Source organism: Ciconia boyciana, chromosome 3 (genome assembly GCF_034638445.1).
Source record: "Ciconia boyciana chromosome 3, ASM3463844v1, whole genome shotgun sequence".
Taxonomy (NCBI): Eukaryota; Metazoa; Chordata; class Aves; order Ciconiiformes; family Ciconiidae; genus Ciconia; species Ciconia boyciana.
Genome location: NC_132936.1, coordinates 64,102,388 through 64,127,958, shown reverse-complemented (window position 1 = coordinate 64,127,958; position 25,571 = coordinate 64,102,388). Strand labels below are relative to the sequence as shown.

Sequence of the window (25,571 nt, the reverse complement as noted above, 5' to 3'; positions counted from 1 at the left end):
GGTTTTCATCCTGTTAGATGCATTTGAGATGGATTTGAAAATCAGTGTGATCTGTGACTAAAATGGGTTTCACATTGGTGTTTTCCTTTCTTAAAAAAAAAAAAAGAGAGAGAGAGAAAAAAACCCCTGAGTACTATCTTGATTAAAACTAGGAAAAATATGCCAGGCCAAACTCATTGTGTCCACACTAGCACTTTAGTTAGATCAAGGGTTCTCTTCAGAAGCAAATCATCTAGTTGCCTCCACTCCCTGCACTTGGGTTTGCATCACAGGGCAGTCCTGAACTGCACAAGCTTTTGGACAAAACCAAACCAGAAAATGCACAATGAATGCACTCCAGCTGCCAACATTTGCTCACTCCTTGGACCAGACTAGAGCTATTCCTAAGGAAATGTCACTGAAAACAGATTGTGCAAATCTCAGGTCCTCAGCATCAACTGTTTCACCTAAAGGCCCCCTCCTGTTGTGCAGCATTACGTGTTAATGCACACCTAGCCGTTATTCTCGTCTCAGTTTCAATGAATGCAAAGCCACAATAACTCTATTGGCTTAGCTGGGTCTAATCTGGATTAGACCAGATGAAAGTGTAACTACAAGCAAATATGTGTTCCTAGTTGTCCTGGTTTCAGCTGAGATAGAGTTAATTTTCTTTATAGTGGCTGGTATGGGGCTATGTTTTGGATTTGTGCTGAAAACAGTGTTGATAATACAGAGATGGTTTAGTTGTTGCTGCACCAGTCAAGGACTTTTCAGCTTCCCGTGCTCTGCCAGGTGCAGAAGAAGCTGGGAGGGGACACAGCCAGGATAGTTGATCCAAACTGACCAAAGGGCTATTCCATACCATATGACATCATGCTCAGTATATAAAGCTGGGGAAGAAGAAGGAAGGGGGGACATTAGGAGTGATGGCGTTTGTCTTCCCAAGTCACCGTTACGTGTGATGGAGCCCTGCTTTCCTGGAGATGGCTGAACACCTGCCTGCCCAAGGGAAGTAGTGAAGGAATTCCTTGCTTTGCTTTGCTTGCGTGCGCGGTTTTTGCTTTCCCTATTAAACTGTCTTTATCTCAACCCTCGAGTTTTCTTACTTTTGCTCTTCTGATTCTCTCCCCCATCCCACCGGGGGGGAGTGAGCGAGCGGCTGCGTGGTGCTTAGTTGCCAGCTGGGGCTAAACCACGACACTAGTCTATAGCAGAAAGGCAGAATTGGAAATTCTGTCTTCAAATGAATACACGAGGAGGTTGCGGTGGCCAGCAGCACCTGCGCTTAGGTATCTGAGGCAGAAGATACCAGCTGGATTAGCAGCTTCAGCTACAATTTTTAGTTCATGACACAACTGAAAAATGTCTCAACTGTCTGGCTTAGTTTTATCAGAGAAAGGGCTGAGAGGGCTGCAGCAGCCTATTGGGTTTGTATATGCTCTACTTTCCAGGGGCTGCAGAGTGCATCCCTCAGCCTGAGGACCTACCTGCCCCGGGACTGTAGGCTCAGAAAACGGCTAGTTGTTGACTGGCCCCATTAGGAGTTCACTCTTGGATCCCTTTCTGGCGCAGGACCCATGACTTGCAGTGGAAATGCTGGGAACTGACAGGCGGGGAGGATTAGCTGGAGACAACTGCAACGGTGTGAAAAATGCTTGGGTTTACTCCATGGAAGAATGTGCAACAAAACCAGACATGGGTGGAAATTCGAGAGGCTCGTGAGCCCCAGTGCCTTTGCACAAACCAGTAACAATGGCTACTCACGGTTTTCATCCAGAGTGACTGCAAGCAAAATAAATCAACAGGTTCATGCTAAATGGATCAATATGGGCTCATCAATTTTCTTTCATAAGGAGTATTAGAAAAAGCAAAACCACTCTTCTTTTCCAAATTATGACCAGGCACAAATAAGTGAGCCAAGAATAACAGCCTAGCTTCTTTCTAACGTCTCCTGTGCATTAGGGGCTGTATCCTATAAAAATATGGCAACAGAAAAAAAAAAAATATTTGAAAATTAAAAAAAACATGTTTTCTTCCTTTGTAGAGCTCATTGGCTTGTCCTGGGTGTGCTTCATTTACACAATAATGAGCCTAGCATCCCTGGCTTTTGTTATTGTGTTTATACCAGAGACGAAAGGATGCTCCTTGGAGCAAATATCCATGGAACTAGCTAAACAGTAAGTACCGAGCGAGCGTGTGACCACATCCCCCGGGTGCCAGAGGACAAAGCCTTTAATGCCGCATGCTGAAAAAAAGGAAACTGCATTGTTTTTTTCTGGAACAATCGGGGCTTGAGCTTGTATACATTGATCTCAGTGGCCAAGCAAACATTTTGTTGGTGCTGAAGGACTGGCCCTAAAGGGATGGTGGTTTCCAGCACCTGTGTGAGGAACGCCTGCAGCCAGACCGGGCTCCCCAGCACTTTTGCTGACTGGTGTTCCCGAAGAGGAGGGCAACCGTGTTCTCAGATTTAGGGCTGTGTGTCTTGGCTTGCATGCAGAAAAAGGGAAGGAGAGAGGCCCTATCTCAAATACGTCAGGGCTCCATGTGAGTTTTGATAGCTCTTCTAGATGGGCATTTTTTCATGCATTTACTGAGTCCTGTGGCTCTGTAGGCTCTACGAGCTCTTACCCAAAAAAGGGTCTTCCCGCATGAGTTTTGTGTCCCCACCTCACCACATAAAAATGGTAGAAGAGCAATGAGAGGGAGAGTGTTGGTGACATGAATGCCATGTGCCTACTCTTTTAATATGACCCATTCTCACTGTTTTTGTGTCTTTTGACTCTACCTGTCTTTCCTCGTCCCTCAGAAGTAGAGTGGCCCTTGGAATTACATACGTTCAACAAAAGTAGCACATCAATTTGGAGAACAGAATTAAACGGTCTGCTGACACACATGCTCTTTGCTTACAATCTCCAAATGCAGGTGTCATTGACCAGAAATTAACTGGCAATTTTTACTATCAATTTGCTACTGCCCCCATTCTTCTCAGTTGTTTTTGGCCATAAAAAATTATAGGAAAAACTAACCAGCCCTGGTTTTTAAAATGCAGCACTCTCTTGGTCTGTTCAAAGAGCTGCTCTGCAGCAGCTACTTGCTTTTTTGGACTCCTCTCAGAAGTTATCCGCATAATGAATAAAAGGGTGAAGAAATGATAGGGGAAGCAATTTAGTGAACAAAATTTTCGTAGGGCTGATGGCTTGGGGTGAGAGTCAGGCCTCACCACAGCGGGTGGCACGCTGCTGCCGGCAAGGCAGCATCCCCTGGTTCATCCGCACGCCCAGGCTTGACAGGGCAACGCAGACTCCTTCACTCTCTCCCTGCTGACAGCCTGCCAGCAGCCTGCTGCCTGTCAGCAAGACAAATGACACCCGGAGAAAGAGGCTTGAAGGCACAGAGAGAAACATTCAGACTGAAAATAAGACACGTACTTTTTGACAGTGGAAGTAATTAACGTGTGAACAGCCTGGCGCGATGGGTCATCCTCTATTTGGGTTTTTTACGTTACCGGAGAATTTTTTTTCTAAAGGGCACGCTGCAACTCAGCCAGGCTTTATGAGTTCGTTTACGGGCTAGGAAAGAGCAATTATGTGCAGAAAGCGCGGAGCTAATTGTGCTGCCGGAGGCCCCGGGCTGTCCCTCGCAGCGATCACTGCTTCGTGGACTGAGAAATCGGCGTTTCTGCTCCAGCCCGCGCGGCCTCTCCCCGCGCCCTCTCCTCCCTCCTCCTTAAAGCAGGACACGCAGCCGCGGCCGCGGCCGGAGCCGGGGGAGCCGGGGGAGCCGGGGGAGCCGGGGGAGCCGGAGGAGCCGGCGCCGGGGGGGCGCGGGGGGTACCCGGGGTGGGGGGAGCCGCCGGCGGCCGCCCCGGAGGAGCGCGCGGCGGGGCCGCCCCCGCGCGGGCAGGCGGGGAAGCGGCGCGGGCGCCGAGCAGCCGCGGGGCCGGGCTGCGCTGGTGGTGTGCAGAGGGGCGGGCAGCCGGCAGGGCTGTCCTGCCGGACACCCGTGGCCTTCGGGGCAGGCGTATGAAGCAGGGAGAGCACTCTGCCAGCTGTGCGCAATGGCAAACCTTTGTGTTTTGGCGGTTTTTTTGCTTCTCCAGGAAATACGTGAAGACCCCCTTGTGCTGGGTGAGCCAGCGCAGGGAGAAACTGGTGCCGGTGGAACTCGCGAAGAGGGAGAAAGAGCAGCTCTACTAGAGCCGGGGCAATCAAAGCAGCCTTCACCAAAAGACTGATAAAAAACCAAGTTCAGCGATGCTCACACTCTGATGGGACACGTGGTTTCCTTATTATACACAAGATTTTCCCTCTTTCATTTCTTAGTAGAGCTTCTTTCAGTGGCAGTTTACAGCCAACATTAAAGATTGTTGTAGTTTATAACTTACTGGAAATCTAGGCTCTGTCTGTTTCGAACCACCATCCCTTGCCTCCCCTGAGGTTACTCGCCTCTTACATACAGGAGGTGAATGGCAATTGGAATATTGTGCACAATTCTAGTTACCCATATTCAATAAGAGTTCAGCCTGGAAGAGGTGCAAAGAACGACTGGGGTGCCGAGGAGAAGGAAGAGTCTCACAGGAGGAGCCCACCAAAGACAGGTCTGTTTTGCCTAGCAAAAAAGGGGCTGAAAAGGGTTAACAAGTCTCTGTCAGTACGTGAGGGAAGACAAGACTATGGAGCAAAAATGGACACCTATGGAGTGTAAAGGATGACGTTAGTGCAGAACAACTGGGTATGAACTGTTTACGAATTGATTTAGGCTTCAGCTTAATGAGACTTGAAAAAGGATCTTGTTCATCAGAACTTCATTATTTATAACACAGAGCGTGCTCAGCTTATAAGAGGAACTTTACATACAGTTTCCTGGGAGGGCCAGGACTCCGTGACCTAGGAAATACTCCTCAGAAAACATAGCCAAATTGTTTAATGGGGGAACATTTGCATAACCAACTACTCTAGATTGAGGATGGCCTTACAGAAGAGGAGATAGGATTTCTTTGGCTTCCCAGTCCCAGAAAAGTTGGAAGCTGAAGGTACCTGAGTTGATGCCAAAATCATTTTATTTCTCAACACAGGGCACACTAGACTTTGACTTTTGGATTCAGAAAGCAAGAATTGTGTGGTACAGGGCAGCACAAAGGGAGTTCAGAAACCGTAATCACTGCAAATCATAAATTAGGTCAAATTCTTGGTTAATGCTTAGCAAGTGTATCCTGAAGTACTCAACAAGCCTCTACAAAGGGTTATCTATATGGCTCCCATAAAAGAACATAGGTCTTTTTTTTTTAGAAGGTTAGTAGATTTTGTTAGAATGATCAATAGATAAATATTTATTAGCAGATAAATAAACGGTTATTTCTTTAAAGAAAAAAAGCATGCTTTAAAAGCATGCTGGCTGTCTCAGCAGCCACACAGCGGCATTTCTTCCAGCATTTAACTGAGGAAGCAAGACTGACACTGTCAGCTGGAGTGCAGATACTACTTCAAACTAAGCACATGATCCCACTTTATTCGCTGTCTCATAGCATTAAAACCACCTGACTGTGTCCTGCACTGAAGGAACACTAACTTACTGATCTAGGTAAAGTTTTACTTCGGAGCAGAGCGGATCAGTTCTGATCAGATTCTCACATGGTCACGCTTCTAGATATTGACATCATAAATTTAGAGCAGCACGTCTATTCCGACAGTGAGCATGTGTTAAAAACCTGAAAAGAAACCATTGAAGCCAAGGACATGATTTGCCAGAAGTCGCTGGAAATTTAGCTACCTCAGGATGGGAACCTACTAGCCAAATCTGTATCACAACTTTCCTGCATTGTAAGCTTTAAGGGAACCAATATCAAAACCCTGTTGGACTTTTGGTGCAAAGGTCAGGTAAGTAGTTATCACAATGCAGGATTTTTAACTGTGCAGATCCCATGTCGTCTAAAACAAGCAAAACTCTGAATTGCTAGGCCACTGGCTAGCTGGTCAGCTTGTGGCTGCCTTATTTTTTCTGTCCTGATCCTAGAGCCAGCAGTCCTCACAATAACCTCATGGGTGCCCTGAGACCGCGCTGCTTTCAGGGATGCTTATGGTAGTATGCATAAGGCTCAGCAAGATGCAGTTTTTGGCATACACAGCGTATCAAAGATTAAGTTAAAATCTTCTCATAAGGGTCCACGTGAGCCCTTTTGACATAGTCTATAAGCGACGAGAGACCAAGCACACCCAGGACACATGGACAGACAGTGGTGCTGTGCACCTGAGAAGTGGGTGACTCAGACCAGAGGCCCCATCAGAAGCAGTAAGCTCAAAAGCCTTTTGCTCTCATTCCCCACAGGGAATCGGCAGGTTCCCATCCCAAGCTAAAATTCCACTCTGGATCTCAGGTGCTTCCACCTTGTCCACTAACGTGGGAAACTTTGGTTTCTATTACTTTGAATTTTCCAATAAAAATTGAAGACTGCTTAGAATTTTGTTTGAGGTCTACAGTTCCAATATCGACCACAAGAGGCCAGGAGAAGAGGTCCCTTTGCCCTGCATGGGAGAGAGCCCATAGCAAAGAGTCTCCTTGTGCTTCCCTGACCTCAGCAGCACGTTTACTCTGTGCTGCAGCAGCAGGAATTGGCAAAGGTAAGGATATTCCTGTAACTTCTACAGATGGTCAGAAAAAGGATGCAAAATGCATTAGAGCTCAGCCACATAAAAGTTTCATAGCAGTGTGAAACATGGAGAGCTGGAGAGCTGGGTTTGGAGCAGTGGGAGAGAAGCCATGGATGAGGAGGGCACATGAAATGCAAGGGGAGGTGAAGTCAGAGATTGACTCTGGCAGTGGGGGGGAAGGGGCGGCTGAAGTTTTTAAGCATAGATGTTTCATGCATAGAAGGTTGAATTTTTTACCTTAAATTTTCACATGGAACTTGGAGGTGTGAGGAATTCAAGAACCAGAACGTGGCCAAAACCTACAAGATTTGGTGTTTTTTTTAGTTTGGTTTTTTTTTTTTTTTAATTTTATTTTATTATTATTTGGAATGGTCAGTTCAGCATCCTGATTTTTGCACTTTTGGTATCAGCTCACACTGTGATATACAGCCTGAATTTCATTTTTTTGTAACCATAGTATGCTCAAGCAAAGAATAGTTTTGTAAAATATCAATGCCTTTTTGCTAGAGAAAACAACACATTCTATTACTGAAATGGAAAGAAGAATAAAATAATGGGATACATGCTCGGTGCCATGTATTGCCTAATGAGTATGTGTCAAGCCTGGAAGCCTGGCAAGCATTTGTTGAAGAAAAGCAAAAGATCTAGATGAACTTCTCAAGTGCCAGCAAAGGGCTGCAGGCTGGGCCTGCTAATACTGTAAAGCTTTTTTCTTAGATCAACAGTGATATTTTCTTTTTATAAAACCCACAAATTCCACTATCAGTTCTGAACACTTGTAGAATGATCTTGTCAAAAAACGGCGTCTGAATGCACCATTTTCTGGGTTTCTGCATGCTAGTACCTTCCTCAGTTTTTTAGCATTGATGTCTACTGAAATCTCTCCACCTCCTTCACGTTTAGGCTGGAGGACAGTTATCAGTATCATGTGTTCTACTAAATCAGCTTCAGAACAAGAAATATTAAAGTGACTCTGAGTAGTCTTCCAAAGATGCTGTTAGTTTATCAACATCATTCTTACACTAACAAGCGCCTGAGATTAAATCAAGTAACATAACGTATTTTTAGTAAGACTATATTGCAGGAAATTAATCCATTTCCTGATCTGTGACTTTACCAGGTAGTGGATTACCCGCTTTTCCAATAGCATCCCCATTTGCTCTGGGTGGTACCCTTTTCTGATAGTTGCCTCTTAGATAGCAGACCTTTGCACATGCAATCCAAGCCCATACTGGCTTACAATTTCTATTACATCACATTTAGTGAAAGGGGCTTCTGCAAAATCTTTCTCAGTATTGCAGTTTCCCAAACAAACCTCTGCTGTAATAAATTTTGTGAGTGTTCTTACAAAAATAAGTTTAACTTAGAAAATACCATAGAAATTGTCTCCCCACCTTACAGGTTTTGAGTTCATTGCGAGCTCTTCAAAACTTTCCCCATGCACACCTATTTAGTGCAGAAACAAGTAAGTAAAAATACCATCTTTCTGAAGAAGGCATAGTTCCAACACTGGTTTAACTGTAGAGACCCTAACAGCTTCAGATACCTCCAAAAGGTGATGATGCTGTAGTCGAGGGCTTTTTAAATCATTATAGCTATAGTCTTAATTGTAGTCGTACAGACTCAGCCCTATATAGCCCTATAAATGTAGCCCTAATTGTACTGGTCTTTTATAACAAAGCCTGTACATCTGATGACAGAGAACTGGCAGTCACAACCTCATCAACTATGAAAATACAAGGGAAAAAAGGGACACATCTTACAAATCACATCCCTGGATCTCTGAAGCATTCCACAAAAAAATTTGTCCCAGATCTAAAATTATTCAGTATCTTCATTCATGGACTGGACTACAGAACAGAATAAGCTTATTAAATTTGCAGGCAATACTAAACCGGGAGAGACTGGGTTGGCATTCAGAGCTTCACAAATCCTTGAGAAGGGTCTGAAAAAAGCAGGATATAATTCTGAAAGCGTAAGTGCAAATTTCTCTGGTAATGCTAATTGCAAGTCAGAGAATGATAAAATTGAGCTAGAAACTGCAGGAAAAGATCTAGTGGCTATGACAACTCACAAGCTAGCAATGAGTCAGAGTTATCGTTCTACTGCAAAAAGCTCTTAGTAGGTTGTATAAATAGAATCAACCCTTCTCTCCAAGGAATGTGAAATAAACTTTTTATGGTGCTGCTAGCGGCACAGCTGAGCCCTGTGCGGAGTTTTTTATGGGATCCACCTTGAGAATCCAGAGACAGATGAACAGTGCTCTAGAAAACATGGCCATTGAGGAAGAGATGATTGATTGATAGGTAAATTTAATCCAAAGCACTGCTCCTCACCCTGGAGGTGAGAGCTAGCATGCTGGGGCATGCTGTCTGGCCTAGGGTCCACATCATGACTGCAGGAGTCGATAGGGAGAGCCTAGGTGGGGGCAGCACAAGATGGCAAAGGAAAGAAAAACTAACTCGTGAAGATGGGGAAGGGGCGTGTGTGCATATGCATGCATGTAGAAAGCAGCAGCAGCAAGGCTTATTCCACACTGAGGCGGGGAACCTACTGATTTAGAGCAGCGATGGGAAATAGAGTGGTATCCCTAAGCATAAGCCTACACTGCCAAATGCCCTTCATCCTCACAGGTTTTAAAGCGTATCTGTCGCAAACAGTTTGAAGCTCCCTTAAAGCTAGAAGGATAGGTCAGCACACATTTCAAGGAATCTTTTCGTTGCTATTATCCTTTCTCAATACTAGCCTGCAAGTTTAGTAGTGTGCTTTTCGGCTCCCTTATGGATTGCTACGAAGGACTCAAACTGCTAGCATGGATCTAAGCAGCGCTTCAAAAGAAACAGCTCCCATTTTAATACATTGCAGCTTATAATTACCTTTCATTTTTGTTCTAACAGGCAGATCTCATACTACGTGACAGTGCTAACAAAAAAGCGTAACGTTCTTCTTTCTCCATAGATAAATTTAGGAGACACATATGCTTGACAAAAGCTCCAGAATTTCACTGGTAGCACTCAAGTGCTTTGTACTTTGATCCAAAAGAAAGAGGCAAGCCTAATCTAAGACAGCTATTGTAGTTATAACAGCCAAATCCTCATTCATCAGTTTAGGACTACACTTTGTTCCTGGAAAACCCATTACAATTTTGTTCATTGTTCAAATACCTTCTCCTTTTTCTTTTTTAAATTGTAATACACTAGTGTTCCTTAATGGTGGTTTGTCCATTGCTCTCTGACTTTTCACAAAATCCTCATTAATGTCAGGAGTGCTGAGGTCCACATTATCTTCTATGCAAACTGGAAAGCTTGCATACAGCAAGCATCCCTGTCCCTGCTCTATATCATGAATTCTGTGACTGTTGAACTCATCTTTGTGATTTCACGGTTATAAATCCTCTCTTTCCTACCTACGCTGAGCTTAAAAGGGCTTTTATGAATATATCACTTAAGCTTTGTGGCAAATTGTTGCTTCTTTCTTTTTGTTCTGAAGAGTTTGGTTGAGCATTTCCCATACTATTCCTTCCTTTCCATAATTCCTGCATGAAGTCACTACAGACAGCCCCAACTTCTATACCATCCCCTCAGACAGATTAAATATTCATTATGCTAGGCACTGGCTTCTTCAGGATGTTCTTCCACCTTTCTTTCGCAACTGTGACTTCTGGTACAGTAACAACTCATGGTTTACTATTTTTAGCACCCACTAAGACTGTATATTACCTGCAGCACACAGTAGTAGTGTTACATTTCTCTTCAGTGAGATAGGGAAAAAAGACATACATACATTTATACATATTTATTGTATCTTTTTAAAAGTATCATTTGCAGTTACTTTTAAGCATTCACCTCTCTTCTGCTTCAAATGTGCACTTACTGAGAGAAACATCTACTGGCTTCCAAGTCCAAGATTAATACCAATAATAATACATGCCAGAATCAAGCTTCATTGCTTGTTGGCAGCTCCTGTCATGAAAATACTATACAGTAAGAAGAGTGTAGAAAAGGTCTGTGTTAATCATTCAGCAATAAGCTGGGGATGGATTAGCGTGACCATACTATCTTCTTGAGTTGAAGCATAACACTTTCCTGAAAGCCGAAGCTCACATAGTAACTTTTTTCCTTTCCAGTAGGTGGACGAGGCAGTTGGTTTTTCTACAGTAGCTTCTTTAGTTGATAAGATTTCCTCATCATCTATAGGAAAACACTTGCCGTAGACCTTTATATTTAGAAATGTCTTCTCTTCATGTAACAGCAAGAAAATACTTGAAGCCTGGCATGTAGTTAAGAGAACTGGGAAAAAAACAAATTTCGTCCTCGGATAAACATACGTAACTACTATAGATTTCAGTCTAACCCACACACAAAGTTTTACACATACTACAAATAGAAACAGAAGGTATCAGCAAAAGACTATTCTTACATTGTTTCAAATTAATTTGCAACTATACAATTTTAACTGTAATAGAAAAAAGGGAAAGGAATATAACAGAACAGGTATGAAGAGAAATATTTTCCAAACTTTTATTTGTGCACATTCATAAGGTGAAAAAGATAACTTTTACAGCTTCTTTGGTGCCCAATATTCAGCATACAAAAATGTAAAAGACTATTCACAAATAAAACACAAGCTCAAACTAAAAAAAAAAAGTTTTAAAGGTAGTGCACATCGTGACAGCTTTGCTTATGAATACACAGAAATTACTGCAAAAATAAATAGAATGTCTTTTTAAAAGCAGCAATTTCATATCTTGTAAACTTCCGTTTTTACAATACAGCACTGTTAAGAGTAAAATCCAAAAGAACTGGAGTTTATACTGTGGCCAAGAGCAAGTAAAAGAGTCTGTATTCCTCTGCTATGGTTGGTCCAGTTTTCCTTTTTGCTTTTAGTCCAATGTGCAGCAGTCTTTAAAGGTGCTTGGTTAGGGAACCTAACCATCAAGTGGTGAATTATAAAATTTATTTCCTGCTTTCAAACACGAATGGGTAAATCTGTTCCACAGCACTGGCAACAGCCTTTACGTTTGGCCCTGAGACATGTTAAAAAAAAAAAGCAGTAGGAAGAGAAAAATCAGGGAATCAGAAATTAAAACAACGATAGTATCTTTAAAATAACCTTAATATTTTTAGCTACAACTTTATACTGTAGACAAAAATAATTTCTCCCCCATTTCTCCCGACTTAAGAAGGTGTTCCTCTGATCACTTTTACTTACAACAAAAGACTCTCACATGAAATCTGCAAGATGTTCTACACTGGTCAATGGCTAGACTACAAATAAATAATACTGTCATTTAATTTCCCAACAACTTGGGTGCTTTTTGATTTACTGGCTTAAACAGCCCAGAGAAGAAGGGAGAGGCTGAGTGACAGAGGTAAAAGAAATACTTTTACTTATGCTAATCTTCTAGGAATTTGTATTACTCAAAGCCTAGCCACTTTTATCTCTTCTTCTAAAAACCTACCAACAAAAACTACTGCTAAATAATGCTGGATTTAACCCAAGTATGTTTCAAGCAAGATTATTTTATGTTTGAAAATTACAGACTATTACTTTCTAGTCTGGATTTTGCAAATAGCTCCACCATTGATCTCAGGACAAAACCTGCAAGCCAGGGAATGGTTATTGTCTCAGGATGAAACATTTGAAGGTTATCTAACATGATCTATGATTGATCTTTTGGGAAAGAAAAGGAAGAATGAACTAGCGATGCTTTCTAATGGTACCAGACCATTTTATGCAATGAACAATTAAGATTGCAAATAAGTGAGCAGTAACATGCCAGAAAAAATTCATCCTGCATAGAAGTTTGGTGATGCAGATAAATGAAAACAGCAATTTCTCACGTGCTTTGATGCCTGTGCACTCAGGGTTTTTTTACCTCACTTTAGACTTCAAAAGTTTCTTCCAAGTATAGAGAACTGTTCAAAGTGGTTCCCAAAAATCATAAATAACTTAAGTAAGTTATAAATTACTTACTTAAGTAATCCTGGAAATATTGTTTTAATTTACACGCTCAGTCAGAAAGAAAATGGAATGGAATAGGATCCTTCCTGTATTTTCAAACTTGTCAAGTTAAGCACTCACCTAAAACAAGCCTGGTAAAAGACACTTGCCTTCTGAGCAGATACTGCACCTTCCTTAAATTTGTCTGCTATTATAGAAATGCAAGTTCTAGAGAAAGCCTTCAGAAAGCAAGAGTATGAGTAGGCAAATAATTCTTGTAAAAAATGCTACTCCCTGTAGGGTTGAAGAGATGTAAAAACTGGATCATCATTGCAGGGAGTATAAGAGAAGAAAAAACAAACCAAAACCCAAAAAACAACCCCCTCATAGCTCATTTTGGAGAAAGAAAAATTAATACTTTTTCCTATTACATATCACTTCTTTTCATTTTCTTTTCTCAAAGTAAGTCTAAATCTTTTTATACTTGTCCCATTAAAAAAAAACCTTCCTATTTTTAAATGACATTTCTAATTATGTATCTCAAATAAAATTCTGTAAGTTAGTGGCATGACAAGTACTAGTACTACAGAAACATGAATGGTCAAAAGGGACCTCATCTGAATGCACCTGAGAGGGAGTACAGTAAGGTTGAAAAGTAATTTAAAACATTTTTAGAACAAGAAGCGTAAGACCAGACATTTTTATTCCCTAGAAGAAAGGCCTAGGCAAAACAGAAGCCTTCAAAACCAACAGAGGTCTGAGATATTTCAAACTCATTGTAACAAGTAAACAAGAAGGAAGTAGAACTTTGATGTTTACCATATTTGCCTTCATATTTGAAAGGGCAATTCTGGAAATATGAAAGTGATTTTGTCCCACATATGGAGTAATAATAATCTTACAGAAAGGCTAAATCTCATTAGGAGGCTGACAAGATATGCTGAAAGCCTTTTATTACTGCAGTGATACTCATGCTTCTTATTTATTTTAAATTTAGTTTCTAGTTTTGGCTGGACCAGTTGCTCTGTTCAGAGCATACACTGCAGTCTTGAAATACTTTTAGCCCTATAATTTCAGATTACCAAATCTGATGGAATTTGTCTTCTTTAAAAAACAATTCTCCCGATACCTTGTGAGAAATGTTCCTCATAAAGCCTAGGTATTTGTTGAGGAATTAAGATGTGAAAATAAAAATCCCTACCCAACTTCTGATACCAGCAGCTGAGCTCTAGCAACCGCAAGACAGAATTCCCACTACAGTAATATAAAGTGATGTTTTTTGGTTCTGTACCATTTTAACAGGCGTTCTCTAAAAAACCTGACTTCTCGTATCTGGAAGCCGGTGGCAGACACCTCACAAGCAAGCATAACAAAGAATGGAAAATGAAAACTAGGGAGAGAGAGGAAAAAACATGGCATGGCATCTCCAAGACCCAAGACAATCACATCTCTGATCACATGGGAAAAGTCACTGATGCCGGTGATTCAGGTGGTGGTTCTCTCTCAGTTGAGCTTTAACAGAAGAGAGCACAAGTCTGAAGAACTGCAAATATTGGTCAACTTCAGTTATGACAAAATGCTATGCTATCCTATACGTTTCCATAAATCTCCAGTTTGGAAACATGTATTTATGAAAGAGATGTTAATACTACATGCAGTGTCGTTTACAGCACTATGAAGACGAGAAAAAGGAAGAAAATTCAAATATTTAAACAAACAATAAATACCTGCATTCTCAAGTCCTACCTCACTTTTGTTTTTATAAAAACCAGACTACGTACATTCAATCAAAGTAATTTTTGAGCCTAGCAATAATAACACTTTCTCTACAACTCTTCTGGCACTTTCACTCAAAAACAAATTAGGTGCTAGCACTGGGAAACAAAATCCCTTCAACATATCTTTGGACTGTTTTAAACGTCTTCCTTTTCTAAACCTACTGGTCCTAAAGTTAAATATTCCCAAAAAGTTAAATATTTATTTTGACATCAAAATACCTGTAACTGTGATACTGCCTGTGGAAAAAATCTGTAAGGTAGCTCTGAGAGTTTTTATTCTGTAACACACGGCAGGATGAAGTTCTGGTTCATAACTAGAAAACAAAATAAAAGGTAAAAAAAGATAGATCTAGAACTGAAAAAGAAAAGCTTAAGAAATATACCAAGACTATAATTGTTTAAAATCCTACCATACCTCGCATGAGGTCTGTTATTCTTCGTAAATTCTGGCAATCTGATCTCAAAGGGCATGTTGCACACTGCTAAAACATTCACAACTTTAAAATCTGTGAAAATTACCTTTTCAAAAGAGAGGGGAAAAAGACATTAGAAATTCTCTTTACAGTGAGGCAGAGGTATGGGTTGCAAAAAAAGTTAGAAGACTATGAATTAGAATATTTTGATGAGATTTCAAAACTAAAACCTTGTGATTGATACATTTCTAATAGGAATCTAAACAGTACTTAATGGAGTGAAATCACTTACTTTATCCTTCTATGGTACAGTAACTGTTGAACTAGATACTTCACAGTTGTATTACATGGTTATAGTACAGTTTAAGAATGAGACACACAAACAACTCTCATTGCTGTACTAAACACCTCCAAAGTGAAAATAAACAATTAAATAGCTCATGGAACATCAAAATAAGCCAAGAAAAAGCTTAAATGTCATCGTTACAAGAATCTTACGCAATTTGAAAACTTCTTGAATGCCTTGTTGCTATACACCATTTTTATGCAAGCTAAGAATAAGAAAAAAGGTGAAAATTGTTTTGTTTCAAATCTCCAGTGGCCAGCACGGCAAGCTGTTTTCTTACTCCATTACTTTCTGAAACCCAGCTCAAAGTACTGGCTTTCAGTTATTCTGTACCAGAGCCATTTTAGATGACAATAAAATAGCCAACAGACAATTCCTAAACAAACAAATGCATTGCTGAGAAGTCAGTGTTGGCAGTATCACTGAAGAAACTTTTGTTCATTTTCTGAGATTGCCTAAACTTAAAATGACTGTTCCTCAGTCAAAACTTTTTAGAAGTATACTACCAGTAGAAGCAACTTATCCTTATAAAAGGTCAACTATCAATTTAATCTTTAAAACATATTCCACTTAAACTGCTCGCTTTATTATAAAACTTGGTGCATCCACCCTGGAAGCACTGTTTACCTCACTGATTTAACGTTCCATTCCAACTTTAAGAGGCTGGGTCTAATGTATGTGTTCATAACAGTAAGAGTGTCTAACTTTTGCTTGGGTCTGATGCAGCATTACCAGGACAGCCTGTCACCACTGCCTTTATGTACTACAATCAAAGGGAGCCTCTCCCTGCCAAAGGACAGCCACTGGTTCTATCTAATTGCCTGTCCGTAAACTGAAACTGTGGGTAAACAGCACAACTGACTACCAGGAAGTTTTAGAGTACTAAAACATGTCATTTTAAGTCATTCATGTTGCTGTTTTTCAACCTTTACTATGAAATGCAAGTGGTGTTTTTCACTGGTAATGTTAACCCAAACCCAGAAAAAAAGAGGGGTTTCATGTCCTAAGTATTTTATTTGGCTTATTTCCTGCTATGCAACCTGACAGTGCAGAAGCACTTTTTCCCCCCACTTAAAGAGGCTCAAACTTGCCCTTAACAAGATGGACATGTATCTGCTATTCCATCAGAAACGAGGGAAAATTATGTTCAAATGACAGTTAGGTTTATACTCTTCAGCACTTCTTCCCAATAAATCTTTCAAGATACTGTAAATTCTATCCAAGAAACATCTTTGGATGGTTCATTTATTAAACAAATTTTGTTGTTCATTAGCCAGTGAAGAAGCACTACTCTGAGCTGCCAAACGAAACTCAAATACACAAAATAAAAGTTTCTCTTTAACCAGCATCTGGAAAATGTATGCTGACACAAAAGGGCCATCTGAGTGAAAACATGCTTACTGCTAAATTGTTATGCTCCCTCATTTTTGTTTCTTTCTAAAAAATGGACTACCAGCATTGCTTGAGTCATACAAGTCCTTTTTCATTAGCATTACCTGAAAACCTAGTTTCTGTAGACTACGAGCTAATCGTCTGGCACCAAATTTAGCTTCTTCTTCACTATAAAGAAGAAAGAAAAGAATCTAGCATTAACAGAAATAGAGTATATATTTGTGTGCACACATACCACAATAGCTATTCAGACTACAAAATGAACCGTTAAATCATGTAATACATGAACCATGATCACATGGACAGCCTTCATTTTATCCTACTGTATGTATTACATTTTAACTATTAGATATTCAAATGGAGTTCTTTATGCCCTGTTTGAAGAACATCTTGGCACTCGGCTCCAGCTGAAGTTGGAGACTTATTTTGATCATACATGATATTAAGTACTCTTAAGAGAGACAAATATGATCACGGGTAGTCTGGAGTTGACACCCTGAACAATCATCTTCCATTTCGAGACAGAGATCATACACAGAAAGTATGCAAATTTACTATTGTACCTTATCCTTACTCCACAATGCAGACATATCTTAAAGAAATTCAGTTGTTAAGAGTTTAGTGAGTCTCAGATGTATCTGAACTGAGAGTTTGCTTTTGCTTCTTTCCAGTCCCTCAACACTGTATAACTTGATTAAATTCAGGTGGGTTTTTGTGAAATAGTAAGAGATAGCCCTCAAAAAAGGTCATCCCTTCCCAAGTTTCAAGTTCTGGATAAAAACATAGAATTCTTAAAGAGTTCTCAAATGAAATCTCTAGGATTTTCTTCATAAAATAGTTTTCCCTGCTGCTCTCCCAGAAGGCTTAAGATTTCAACTCAGTCTGAGGCAGGCACCTCACACAGAAAACTTCCTCACAAATACACAGCTTGGCAAGGATCTACATGTGATCTAGTGTGAGTGAATCTTAACAGTGGCAAGTACTGTCTCTTGCCATCTTCTTCATTTACAACATTATCTTTTCAAATACACGAGAATTTACAGCTAGAGAAAGAATCTTCATGAACTCACCTTGTGGCTCCTGTGCAAATAACTTTTCCTGAGGACCAAATTGTGGCCGTAATCCTAGGTTTCCTAAGCTTCATTAATACTTTCTAAAAAGAAAAATAAAAGTGGAAGAATTGGGAATTAGTGGTAGTTCAATTTCATACTGAAAAAAAATAATCAACTGTTAGACAAATCAACTGTTACACTAATAATACTTCCTTTATTTTTGATAGCCTGGAACTGTTCCTTCATCTTGTTCAGCAATTAAAAAAAAATCAGCTCCTGAGAAGAGCGAAATAAGCATGGAATATCTCAGCCAGTGATTCAGTGTTCACAAAACAGATTAAATGAAGGTATTTTCCTCTGAATAAAAAGCTGAAAGCCACAAGCATTGTGCTAATTTTTTTCCTTATTACAGTGACTCCCACACTGCTGACTCTCTATCAGGATATATTTTCTTGACAAAGCCATCAATGTTATTACCCTGAGGTGTAAGAGGTCTCACCACATACCTTATACCCAATATTCACCTCACTAGATGCAGTCTTCTGACACAATATTTACCCCCTCCCCTTACTATACATTTAGTGTATGACAGACTAAATGCCTATCAATACGGAAATACAGAAATAAAACTATATTTTTCTCTATCCACCATACACAGATAGCAGACACAAGACTGTTTAGCTTAAGGAACATTTGTAAAAACAGATAATGAGGTATGTTGAATCTCTTACCCCAACATCACGCTTGTATATCACATTTGCTCCCTCTAATGCGATCTTTCTCAAGTTTAAATGACATCTTGTTCTAAAAACACACACTACATTTGTGATTAAAATGTCCAGTGCAACATCACTGTCCGCATCCATTGGGGTGATTTACAACTCAGTTTTCCCACCAGCTCACCATGAAGATCACATCCTGAGAAAGGAAAATGATAAAATTAAACATACCAGTAGAAAATTGCCTATTAACGCCATTGTATACATCTGTCCCTTAAATGAAACAAGAAGCAGAAGTGACTACACTCTGACTCATTTAGGTTAACTGTGTGTGGGGAGGGGGGGTGTCTGCATCCTGTATGCTAGAAAATAGGAGGTTACTTGTTTGAAGCCACATTGCCACACTTAACAGAAATAAAGTTTGTATACATACACATACACACACACACACATATATATAAAAAAAGTATTTAAACTTGTCGGTTAAATATGTTACAACTCTTACCAACTATGTTAGGACACAGTAAAGATTACTGAAACTTTTTCCATAGCTCTAGTGGATAATCTTTCCTCAGCTCATTTGAGGATGTCATTAGACACCTCAGGAAAATGCACTTCTCTGACTGCTGAAGTTGATAATTCTGAACAGCTTGACGTTTGCGCTGGAATGGATGAGCCTGCTGAATAACTCTGAACTAATACAGGTTACACAAACTGCAGCCTGTAGACAGCCTGCTACCACAGCTTTCCCATCTCCATCCAGCACTCTTGGCCTATCTCTCCCAATATAATAGCATAATATGAACTACACAAAATGTCCTGGCAGCAGCAACAGCCTGGGCTGAGCCACAGTGGCCTCTCACCCGCTTCTGCACTGCCCACAGGAACCGCATAGAATGAACGTATTGTACGTGCAGAGTAAAATCAAGTATTTCTGAGGAAAAGCATGAGTAACTGGGAAGGCACAGGATGGCCGCCCAGTGCACGCACAGTGAACCTAAGGCAGCCAGGAAGAGTCCAGTCTGCCCATGCACATTGAAGGTGACACTCCTAACACACATCTCAACCAGGGGAGGAGGACCATAAAACGGGGAGCTGGGCTACTGCTCAGCCCAGCCCGAGACTGCCCGACATCTCCTCTCTAAGCATACCAAAGCCAAGACAGCAAACATCTCGCATAAATCGCAGGTGAAGTATTTAGGGAAAGGAGAGGGAAAAAGAGCAAGGACATTGGTATATGGTCAAAAGGACTTATATCAAAATACTGTAGTTCATTAAGGATTTTTCTTTGTAAAAGAATGTAAAAACCTTAGTTTTACTCCAGGAGAAGTAGCTTAAGTAGGGAATAGCCTAAGAGATAGACGCAATATTACCTTGATGTATTCATCTAAAATTTTAGTAGTATTTAATCCAAAATGAACACAACAGAAACCAAAGAGCAAAATCAAAGAAAAATAGTCAGATACATGAAACGCTCTACATGGTCATTGCCATGGAAGAAGCAGGAGACTATGCATCAAGAACAACAATAGACATAACAGATTGTAATGCATTTCTATCACTTCCAATGTTTTGGCCTTACATTCTGTATCAGAAATCTTCAAGATACAACATTTATGTTATTATCGGTATTTTCATCTGACTACGACTTCCTAAACATCATGCCATAGTCTCTAATCGAGAACTCACTCAAGGTGCATCTTTGACTACAATTCACTGACAATACAGAAGTAATAAACTATAAGGCTAGTTCATAATATACTAGGTCAAATGCTGTGATGGTTGCTGCTTCTACTGTGCAGCTTGTTCCCAGCTGAAAGAATTATTCTGTAATTGTTGGCTTGTCCAATATAAAAAAAGGCAAGACGGGTGATAACACAGAAAATAGATGAAGAGACAGTGAGAGAAAACCAGAAAAACCAAAGGCTATGTGTGGGGGTGGGGGGGAAAGCAGGCAAAGAAGCAGAGAACAAACAGTAACTAATTAGTATTCCCAGATCCTTTTTTTTTTTCCCAACCAAAAATTATACGAATCCTTAAAGTTAGAAATTACTTATCCCATCTGGTTTTGATGGACTACTACAGATTGGGTTAGCAATTTATGGCACCGGATCCAAAGATAGCACATGTGCAGATTCTGAATGGCATGCAGGCAGGGCCAGCACAGAGCAAGGAGCTGGAACCCGTGGCATCTTCAGAGAGCCGTTTGTTTTCCACCCTGGCTCCAACTCCTGGCTCTTGCTGAGTTCACTTACTGGAACCCAGGAATGACTGCTGTATAGGAAAACAAGATACCTCCAATCAGAGTGTCTCCCAATTATCAGCAAGTTTCTACTGGCATCCTCAATCTCCACATTCTGAAATAACACCACCATCATGCATAACACCCTTGAAAGGTTGCTAACCTCTAAGCAAACCATAATACTGTACGATAATGTCCTCATAAAACTGATGGCTTGTCTTAAACAGACCCAGGGAGAAAAGACATGTAATCATTCAGGACAAAGGAAAAAGTGTTTGAAAGAGAGGAGGATTACAATTTAAAAAGGAAAAAGAGCTATCAGTAAAACGGGAACTACAGGAAAAAAGAACATTAATATGCTGTGGAGCTGTCAGTAAGGATGTTTTCAGCAGTTATGGTGCATCTTGGTTAGAATTACAATCTACTTGCATAGATTTTAATGGGAGAAAAATTACACAACATTACAGTAATGTGCCCCTATTTTCATTAGCCATGTTCTGAAAGTTCAAGACAACAGATATTTAGGGAGGAGCTTTTTAATTTGAAATTTAATTTGAGCTCCAGCTAATATTCTAGACTATGTTTTGTGACATTCAGTTAAAAAAGGACATAATTTGCTATAGAAGCAGTATCTGAATACAGTGTAAAAATATGGGAAACTGCCTTTATTCTACTTTAAGGTTACTTGATCTAACAGAAGCACTTCATTGTTAAACTTTTCACTCAAATATTGAACTCTTCAAATATTAATTACCAAGTTTTTCTCATTTGTATTAAGAAAATTCTTTATTTGCTGCTGCTAAATACTACCCATGTTCTTTGAGAACCTGAATCTAAGTGTCAACAATTTTGAGTACACCCATTCCCATTAGTACACAAATACAATGTTAACCTCTTCCAAGGCACAATTTAGAAATATTGGGTAAACCAAAATGTTTCTAGACTTGGATACTTCTGTCCAAGCAGTGAGTGAGCCTAACCTATTACAACCTCTGCCTTAAGTGTTCATTTTAATGTCTCACACTGTACTGACAACAAAGAAAAAAAATCTAGAGAAAAGACATCCTGCTACCTTTCCTTGGGAAGCCTCAAAGAAATCTGAATTCATAGGAAGCATGTGAACAGAAGCAAGCTAAATGTTTTAAAATAATAATAATCCATGCACTATATAAAAAAAAATCTGAAGAACATGTTTAGAAAAAAGGTGTAACGATGCTCTCTTCAAAAAATAAAAAAAAAAAAACAAAAAAGGAAAGAAAGAAGGTGATGTTCTTATTCATACATATCTCCAGTAGCATGATTAGCTGGAACACAGGAGTCCTAAACAACATCCTCTTTCCCAGTTTTCTCTCGTCTTGTGTGCTATGGATACACACTACTGTATCCCTGCTGCGTAGCCCTGACCCATTATGTTATTTCCCAAAACCTGAATTTCTGCATTTCTGGTTCCTATCTGCAAAATGGGGAAAATAATGCTCCCATGCTTTTACAAAGGCATTTTGAGATCAAGCAACAGCCTCACATATAAGCCTGTTACTATTCTATATTTATGCAGTTACACTTGCAGAACAGACGGACTGAGTAGAAACCAAACATCTGGTTCTCTGCACTTCTGGATTTGCAAATGCCTAAGTTGATTTTATTGAGCTCAGCTTAGGTTTTGTTTATTAGTTTTGCCCAAAGGTTTTCTCATTTGAACCTTAGAATTTTGGCAGCTTACATCTCATTTCTAAAATTATGTTTTGCCAGTTAATGCTAATTTAATAATAGGCTAAAATTGAAAATAAAATAATTTAGTTGTCTATATGTGCAGCATTTATTTTAAATGGTGTGCTTCATTCAGATTCCTCCAGCGCAAGAAACTAGCCAACTTTGATTTCAAGTTCTCTTGCACCAGCGTAACACAATCTATCCCAACAGAGAAAAAAAGCTTAAAAACATCTCTGTAGAAGTCTGTATTATTTTATTTTATTAAGGAAATTTTAAAAGTTTGTTCTTTCTTTTCAACATAGACTTCAGGGATACCTCTGGAATATTATCCTAAGAAGAAAAAAAAGAGGAAGAAAAAAAAAGTAGATAGGTAAAGCACGATAATGAACATAAAAATAAAAACAACAACAAAAGCTAACTAAAGGATATTTGACACTGTAAAGTAACGTATTCTACACTGAAACTAGAGAAGCTTCCCAGAACAAGAAATACTTAGGAGGAAGGAATGAGCACTCAAGTTCTTAAACAAAGCATTACCCATACATCCCCAGTTAGGACCACGGCCATACTATTTTAGGTACTGTATAAACACACATGAAGACAAACACCCTGCACTGAAATCTTACAATCTAAAAAAAGCCAGTGCTCTCCGTCTTCAAAAAGTTCCAAACCAAACCAACCAACCGCACCATCATCATCAAAGAGAGAGGAAAGGCACTTGGGATGGGGTATATAAACAAAGTATTATTTTAAGCTTTTGCCTACCTTTGATCTGAGAAACTCAGAGCTCTAAAAGTAGATGGGGGGTATCTAACAATGGTTACGTTAATGTCAGAACAGTTTAACAAACACCTTTTTCACCAGCAGCGTAAGTATAAGCAACTTCTACTGGTTATTTTTAACCTTGCTCCAAAGCAGCTCACTAACTGACTGACCCCACGAAGAGTTCCAACAGCCCAGCTGAAGGGATAGCTGTCACTACTGTGCCAGTAGGCATTCATCAAACTATTGCTTGAAAATCATTTCTGAAGAAGCTAACAGGAATTTCCATTTGAGGTTTCCATATGAGAAGAGAGAATGCCCAAAATAAAGCCCATCAGGAACGAGGAGTCAATTACATCCTTCCACTGAAGGTGCATTTTTTAAGACTTGTGTTCAGCCCCTCAGGAAACAGGTCCATATGAAATGCTGGAGGTGACAGACCTCTGAAATGTGCTTGAATTCTTAGATATGATACAGTCCCAGTGGTAGGTGGATGACTCCCCAGAACCAAAAGCAACGTAGCTACTACTGTCTGTATAGAAAATCCTCTGATCCAAAAAACTTTCTTAGTTACAGTCACGGAGCTAGAGAGGTGTCTCCAGGGGCAAGTTAAATTGTCCCTAAAGCAAACAGCCACCCTGAAGCTAATATTTCACCTTTCAAGATTTGCACAGTCATGACTATTTCCTACAGAACTGAAACAAATATATTTCAGAGGAGAAAATTTCCAAATATGCATAAAAACAGTGTCAAAGTAAGGATTTGTCCAATTAGACTAATGAACAGAATGATGGTACCAGCTATACCATAAGCAAGTAGGACACAAATGCCCAATCCTGCTATCAAATCTCTTGGATAAGCTTACTGCATCCCCATGGACCTGGGGTCTTTCAACACAAATCCAGTTGCAGGAATAAAGCCAAATAGCTTATAGAACAAGACCAGGAAGTGTATTCTTAAATAATTCATCATAGGCCATTTTCCTCAAATCTTTCTCATCAAAAAGATCTGTTCATATTCAAAGCAAGAATCACTTGCACCCAATTTTCTGCCATCTTTCCCTTGTAAGATCCAGCAATAGTCAAATGCCAAGCATGAAGAACAATCCTTTAGGTCTTTATGATATGCGGAAAATTGTCATAAGTACGATAAAAATCTGAACCAACAGGTTAGGTGGCCATTCCAACTTGATAAAACATTGTAAGAAAAACAGAAATCTGTTTTGCCGTTACAAAATATTTTAACACAACAGGTAAGCCTCTCATCCCCCTCCCAGTCAAACATTTACCATTTGCACGTCTCGATTGAGAGAACAGAAGTACTCTTCCTATTCACACAGCTGGGAATCTCACTCAAAGCCCTACACGTACCAGTGCCGCAACACTCTGCTTAACAAGTAATATTTTTTTTTCCCCTTCAACCCCAGCCGAAAACTTCTCCGGCAAGCCCAGCAGAAACAAAGCGCAGGCAGAAGGCGGCCTGGCCACGGCGGTCTCCGCCGCTCTCCCGGCAGCGCTGGCTTATGCCTGCGCTGCGTTAGCCGGAGCGGCGCCGGCCGCCGCTGCAGGGGCCGCGGCTCTTACAAAGCCCCCGCGGCCGGGCACGCTATTTCGGGGACTCGGGCGCGGGGCAGCCGGCGCCCCTTGGGGAAGCCTCGCCGGCTGCCGGGGAACGGGCCGTTTCCCCTGGAGGATGCTCTGCCCCCTTCCCCTCCCTGACACGGCGGCCCCAGCCACGCACCGCCCGCCCCGGGGGGGAACGGCACCGCGGCGGGAGGAGCCGGCAGGGCCGCGGCGAGGAGCGGGGGGAGGCCCCACGCCGCCTCCCTCACCTCAGCCGGGAAGGGACGGGGGAGCGGGGCCCAACGGCCGTCCCGGCGCGCGCGGGCTGGCGGCGGGGCCGCGTCCCCCCGGGCAGGGGCTGCAGGTCCCGCCGGGCCGGGCCCGCCGAGCCGCGGCCCCCCGAGGCGGCGGCGAGGAGGAGGAGGAGCGCGGCCCGTCGGCGGGCGGCAGCCGTTACCGTGCGGGCGGGCGGCTGGCTGGGCGGGCGGCGGCGGTCGGGGCGGGGCGGAGCGGAGCGGGGTGCCGGTTGCTAGGCGCCCCGCCGCTGGCGCCCGGCGGCGTTCCGGGTCCTGGGCCCACTCCCCGCGACAATAAACATCCCCCAGCGCCACGGGCATAGACGCGGCGCCGGCTAGAGCGGCCGCCGGAAGTCACGGCGGCGGGAGGGGAGGAAGGGGGCCGCGCTGGCAGCGCACTTCCGCTTTCGTCGGCCGCCCCCTCAGGCGCGGCGGGCCGAGGGCGGCGGCACCGCCTGGGGCGAGGAAGGCGGGCGGGCGGGCGGCTCCGGGCCGCCCCGCTGTGGCCTAATGGGGCAGTTACCGCGCCAGCCTTCGCTCGTCGGCGCTGGGGCCCGCTAGTGTCCGCCGCCTGTGGTGTTGGCGCTGGCTCAGCGCCCCAGGCCGGGCGCAGCGAGGCTTTACCCTGGGCTGCGCCACGGCGCCCGCCGTAAAACGCCCCTCAGCAGCCGCGTTGCTTCAAAGCTCCCTGGGGAGCTGCCGAGGCCGCGCAGCAGGCGGGGAGGTT

General features: G+C 41.7%; 2 protein-coding genes across 4 annotated transcripts in view; one reads left to right on the top strand and one right to left on the bottom strand.

Moving 5' to 3' along the window:
* The window catches only part of SLC2A12 (solute carrier family 2 member 12), a 33,018-nt gene extending 28,701 nt beyond the window's left edge, over nt 1–4,317 (top strand). Inside the window, exons 4-5 of the mRNA XM_072855897.1 lie at nt 2,024–2,156; nt 4,082–4,317. Of these exons, the coding sequence (XP_072711998.1) occupies nt 2,024–2,156; nt 4,082–4,178 (230 nt within the window). The 3' untranslated portion in view covers nt 4,179–4,317. The remainder of the gene's footprint in view (nt 1–2,023; nt 2,157–4,081) is intronic.
* A 6,092-nt stretch (nt 4,318–10,409) lies between these two features.
* Nucleotides 10,410–25,229, bottom strand: TBPL1 (TATA-box binding protein like 1). Of its 3 annotated transcripts, none has more exons than XM_072855894.1 (7): nt 25,006–25,229; nt 18,285–18,471; nt 17,572–17,654; nt 16,606–16,669; nt 14,766–14,869; nt 14,570–14,664; nt 10,410–11,655 (listed from the first exon to the last, which is right to left on the bottom strand). In XM_072855894.1, exons 2-7 carry the CDS (start codon nt 18,417–18,419, stop codon nt 11,585–11,587), a joined length of 552 nt encoding a protein of 183 aa, XP_072711995.1. In that variant the 5' UTR covers nt 18,420–18,471; nt 25,006–25,229; the 3' UTR covers nt 10,410–11,584. The 3 variants fall into 3 exon arrangements, with proteins under 3 accessions (XP_072711995.1, XP_072711996.1, XP_072711997.1); XM_072855895.1 differs by lacking the exon at nt 25,006–25,229 and adding an exon at nt 24,818–24,972; XM_072855896.1 differs by lacking the exon at nt 25,006–25,229 and adding an exon at nt 24,275–24,646.
* Between the last annotated feature and the right edge of the window lie 342 nt (nt 25,230–25,571).

Excerpts from the sequence above, each read along its gene's own strand:
- TBPL1 (XM_072855894.1), bottom strand. The coding sequence starts at position 18,419 with ATGGATGCGGACAGTGATGTTGCACTGGACATTTTAATCACAAATGTA. Across the intron at positions 16,670-17,571 it reads ATTTGCACAGGAGCCACAAG|TGAAGAAGAAGCTAAATTTG; the intron begins GTGAGTTCATGA and ends TCTTCTTTATAG. Across the intron at positions 14,665-14,765 it reads AATAACAGACCTCATGCGAG|TTATGAACCAGAACTTCATC; the intron begins GTATGGTAGGAT and ends TTTGTTTTCTAG.